Source organism: Pseudozyma flocculosa (genome assembly GCF_000417875.1).
Source record: "Pseudozyma flocculosa PF-1 unplaced genomic scaffold scaffold00006, whole genome shotgun sequence".
Taxonomy (NCBI): Eukaryota; Fungi; Basidiomycota; class Ustilaginomycetes; order Ustilaginales; family Ustilaginaceae; genus Pseudozyma; species Pseudozyma flocculosa.
The window spans coordinates 993,448-998,663 of NW_006920874.1; the positions used below are offsets into that span (position 1 = coordinate 993,448).

General features: G+C 67.7%; 1 protein-coding gene across 1 annotated transcript; it reads right to left on the reverse strand.

Moving 5' to 3' along the window:
- Window positions 1–2,237: 2,237 nt before the first annotated feature.
- On the reverse strand, window positions 2,238–4,541 carry PFL1_02426 (uncharacterized protein; the record flags this gene model as incomplete). Its single annotated transcript, XM_007879938.1, has 1 exon — window positions 2,238–4,541. The coding sequence occupies one exon, from the start codon at window positions 4,539–4,541 to the stop codon at window positions 2,238–2,240; it is 2,304 nt and encodes a 767-aa protein (XP_007878129.1).
- Window positions 4,542–5,216: the final 675 nt, after the last annotated feature.

A 5,216-nucleotide genomic window follows, 5' to 3' on the forward strand; every position in this document is an offset into this window, starting at 1 on the left:
TCGTAGCAGTCGCGGATGTCTGTAGTAGAGGCCTCGTCGTATAACTTCGTATAATCGTATGCTATACGAAGTTATTCGTAAAAANAAAAAAAGCAGACCATTGCGAACAGCGGCAGGATCCGGGTGAGACAAGGGCGCAGTGCGGGGAGAAGAAATGCAGACAGAGAAGCGCAGGGACAAGGAGATAATAGGCGGGGGCGGGTATGGCGGACGTCGTGGTCTCTCCGCGGCGAGGGAAGGCGATAAGAGTCCATGAAGAAAAAAGCAGGCGGAGGGCGAGGTAGGGGGGCGGGAGGGGGGAACGGATCAATCGATGTACTCAAATTGACCCCATCCCGCCCCTGCCCCTGCCCCTCCCCTTGCCCCTGCTCCTGCTCCGCCTCGACCGGCGGCGCTGTTGTTGTTGCTGGGACGATCTTGGTATGGGTGCGGGTAGGAAGACGGCGTGTGAGGGTCCGGTTGACGTGTCCATCCCCATCCCCAACCCCGCTGCTCCTGCTGCTGCTGGTCGTGCTGGTGGTCATGGTGGTGCTGGTGGGACGAGGACCGGACGGGATCGTACCAAGCTCGACCGTCCCGTCCCGACCCTCCGGGCTCGTGGTACGGGACCGCTGGCGCGGCAGCGGCGGAGAGCCGGCGCGAAGACGGGTGCGGCAGACGCGTGTAGCTATCCTCGCTGCGTCGCGGTGGCGGTGCTGCGTGCGGCGCAGGGGGGGCAGAGACGCGTCGATCCGTTGCCGTCGTTGTCGTCCTCCTTCCCTGCTGCGACGGGTGCAGGTGCGGTGGCGGGCCGTACCCAACGATGGCACCGGCCTGACGAGGAGGAGGCCCGTAGTGCCCCGCATGCGCATGCGGGTACGGGTGGGCCGGACGCGCCGTGGCGGGGAGGGCGTAGGGCGACGGCATCGCGACTGGCACGGGAGCGTGTTGCGGCACGGGCCGGTGGTACGACGGTCCCGCTCCCGCTCCCGCTCCCAGTCCCAGGCTCAGCCCGCTGCCCGTCATGATGGGCGGGTAGCTCATCATCCGGCTCCGTACCAGCCCAGACTCGACGGCGACCTGGTCGCGCGTCACAATCGTCCCGACTTCGAACGCCGTGCCGCCCAGAGAGGTCGTCGTCGTGTTGCGACTCGCGCTGCTCCTCGTTGCACCACCACCAGGTATCGCCGCTCCGGCCCGAGAAGGGGAAGTCGCGCTGGCGGCAGCAGCAGCAGCAGCAGCGACGGCGGCAGCGCGAGCTTCTTGCTGGATGACTTTCTGGCCGGCGGCGAAAGGGTCTTCGCTCGTCAGACCGGCCGGGAGCGAGCCGAGCTGCGAAGGCGCAGGAATCGACGGCGCCGTCGCCTTGGCCGCGGCCGTGGGCGAAACCTCTCTCTGGGCCTTCGGCGACTTGCTCATCTCGACGGGGCTGGCAACCACCGGCGCATCCCTCGATGCGCGAGACTGCTGCTCCTCGGCGTCCTGCTTCGCCTTCCACTGTGCGGAGCTCATGCTGCCGATCACGACGGTGCCCTTGCGCTCGTATTTCGAGTCGGTCGACGCCGACGTCGAGGCGGCGGCGTTGGCGGTGGCGGTGGTGGGTGCCGGTCTCGATGATCGCCGATCGTCTCGCGACGGCTGCATGGCGACGGGCGAGACGACCATGTCGGCCGCCATCTTCGATCGAGGCGCCTCGGAGAAACGGATGCTGCCCGTCGCGGAAGGTCGATCGGTCGCTGGGCTAGGAGCTGCGGCGCCGGCAGCAGCAGCAGTAGCGCTGCCTGCAGGTGCTGCTGCAAAGGGTGGCTGCTGTAGCTGCTGACCCGCCTCTCCCTCCTGTCCGTACGGGTAGCGTGCAGGCGAGAGGGGCGAGGGGATGACAATCTTGATCGGCTTGCCCTTTGGCCCGCTCGCGGCAGGAAGCTGCTTCTTGGTCAAGGGCGGCAGTTCAATGGGCGGCAGGTCGTCGACGGCGACGTAGGGCGGAGCGGGTGCCGGATCGGGCGCGGCCGACGAAGCGGCGACGAGCGAGCCGGCGGCCGAAACGAAGCGCGTGCTGCCGCCACCGCCGTGCGACGACGAGCGCGGCGCCGAGACTGAGACTGAGGGGGCGTTGGTCGAGGTCGTCGGGCGGCGAGAGAGGGCGGCGGCCGACGAGGAGCCGCCGAAGCCGGACTCGCTCGGCACGATGCTGGCCTGCTGCGACGAGGGCGCCACCGAGGGCTGGGGCGGCGCGAGGTTGGCGCGCTTCTCGCTGCTCAGCTGCGAGAGCGACACCTTTGGCGGGCGGGGATGGACGCATCTGGACCACGACGGATCGGCGCGGCAGCGAGGTCATCGACCGCCCGCTCTGAGCTAGGAGATGCAGCGAGCGCGTCCTGTGCCAGCCTTCGCTCCGACGTCGTGAGCGAGTCGCGGTGGACCTGGATGAGGCGCGACAGTGGCGACTCGACATCAGGGCTGATGGGACCCGTGGGACTGCCGGCGTCGCTGTGTGCGGCCATCGAGTCGCCCTGCTGGGCAGCGTAGCGTCCTTGGAGATCGCGGTTGGACCCCCACGACCCCTCAGCTACCTGGCCAAGGCGATGCACGGTCGCGGATGTCGGCCCAGGCCCTGGTCCTGGACCTCCGCCGTACGCCTCGGCGGCAGCGCGCAGCGGCTCCAGCTCATCGTCGTCGTCGTCGTCTTCGTCATCGCGGTTGCCAGACGGACCGCGGCTATGCGAGCCCGAGAGGCGGTTGCGGAACGAGCGCCACCAGCTCGCCTCTGGAGCCGGTTGTGCGCCGGCGGCAGAGCGGCCGTCGTCGGCGCTCAGATAGAGGCTCTTTTCGCGGTCGGCATGCTGCGCCCGCGACGTTTCGCCCTGCTCAACGGGCTGGGCATAGGCGTTCCATCCAAACCAGCCGGCGATGCCGAAGGCGCCCACGCCAGCGCCCCCACCGGCTCCTCCGCCGCGGCCGGGTTCGAAGGGCTCGTCGGCCTCTTCGACGGCGCTGAGGTCCATCTTGCGCCGCGTGCCGCGACCGCTGTCGGTGGCGGCGGCGGAGGCGGCGTGATCGATCTCGATCGAGGGCGCGCTGCGGTGGTGCATCGTGAGCTCCGGGTAGAGATCCTCGTGGCTGTCCGAGTCGGTGGCGTACATGCGCGCCACGTAGTCGAGCGACCGCCCTGCCGACTCGCTGCGTGGGACCGGTGACGATGGCGACAGCAAGCCGTCGGCCTCGTCCTCCTCGTCGACGGCGGCGGCGAGCTTCTCGAGGTCGGTCATGTCACGCGTGCCTCCGCCTCCGCCCCTGCCCCCGCCAGCCCTGCGACCTCGCGGCGCGGCATCACCCTTTCCGCTGGTGCCACTGCTGCTGCTGACGACGCCGCCGCCGCCCCCTTCATGCGACTCGTCGAGCGGGTCCTTCCAGTACGACTTGAGCGCGCTGCGCTCGAGGTGCATCTCGCGCTCGAGCTCGGCCTTGCGGTCCCTGCCGAGGGCGCGCTCGAGGTGGGCGTAGCGGTCGGCGCGGATGTCCTCTGCGAGGGTGAAGTTGCGGCCCTTGCGGCGGGCGCGCATGTAGTTGGTCGAGTCCTTCATTTCCCAGAACCAGTCGCGGAAGTCGAGCACGTTGAGGAGGGCGCGGCCGCGGAGCGTGGTCCTGGCGCGGTCGGCGGGGCGGTAGGGGAGGTAGCTGAACGCCTTGATGTGGATGAAGCCAAAGAGCATCATCCAGAAGCACTGGAGGAGCGCGTTGATGCCGACCTGGATGGCCTCTGCGGAAAAGTACTGGGTGTTTTTGATGACGTCGAACGAGACGAGGAACGAGAGGAAGGTGTCCTGCCAAAAGGTGATGAAGACGATCGTCTTGATGGCGAGGAACTTGAGGATGGGCTTGTAGGGGTCGACGAGGTGGCGGATGGGGTAGTAGAAGGCGATGAGGCAGTACATGGCGACGGTGACCGAGATTGAGATGAGGGTGACGCACCACACGTGGCCGAACCAGGGCATCCAGCTGGCGAGGCAGTAGAGGTCAAAGTACTCGAGGCCGACGGCGGCGAGGGTGCAGACGGGGCGGACGATGGCGTACTGGAGCACCGAGATCTTCATGATCCAGAGAAAGTGCATGCCGTCGGGGCGGTACTTCCAGCTGCCCAGGGGCCACACCCACTTGCCCACCTCGAGGGAGCGGAAGACGGCGTGGACCTCGGAGCGGGTGTCGCCCGTGTAGGAGACGAGGAGGTAGAAGAAGCTAGTGACGAGCACGGCCTCGTAGCAGTCGCGGATGGTCTGGTAGTAGAGGGCCTCGTGGTAAAAGAGGTAGCTCATGAACGAGACGATGGCGTAGATGGGGACCATGATGAGGAGGCGGACAATGTGGCGCTGCTGGCTGGGTTGGGTGTAGTAGGTGAGGTGCTTCCAGATGAGCCAGATGCTGGATACGGTGGCGACGAGGGCCATGACGCCGCAGACGATCCAGCCGACGTCGTGGGCCTTGAAGTTGAGCTGGCCGTCGCGGTAGAAGGGCTTGGGATCCTCGGGCGCCTCCCAGGCCACGGGGCATGTCATGTTGACCATGGCGGGCCGAGTCGCGGACCGACCGGATGCCGCTAGGTGGGCAGTGGCTGGCGTGCGATACCGAAGGCGAGGCGCTCGTGTCGGAAAGGGACGCGCGGTACGGTAGGGAGCAACGGAGCAACGGAGCAACGGAGCTAGAGGAGCATGGCAGGCAGTGGCGGGTCGAGGCGGGCGGGCAGGCAGGCGTAGGTGTGGTCGCAAAGGGGTCGCCGTGAAGACGCGTCAAGCGGGCGAGGGGATGGACAGCAGCGACGGTCGTGAGTGGGCAGCAAGAGGTCGTGATTGGTTCGTCAAGCAGTCGTTTGTCGTCGGGTATGGGGGCCGGGGCCGGGGCCGGGACCGGTGCGGAGTTGGTCGAGATGTCTACGCGGTCGTCGTTGGCGGGCGTGGCGGCCGGGTCGTGAGGGGGGCGAAAGGGCGGCGGCGATCGTCAAAGTCGTCGCAGGATCGTGAACGAGGGGCGTATCAGGATGGAGGCAGAGGGAGAGGGGGAGGGTATCTTGCCGGCCGTGCGTAGCGCAGGGGACTTGGAGGAGATGGGAGGATGGAGGTGGGGACGGGACGATGACGGGCGCTACCCTGCTCTGCTTGCTGCTGCCAGGGCGGCTTTGATGATGTTTGCACAGACGCCTGCCCGCCCGCCCGCTCGGTCGGTCAGTCGGTGAGGGGGGGGCC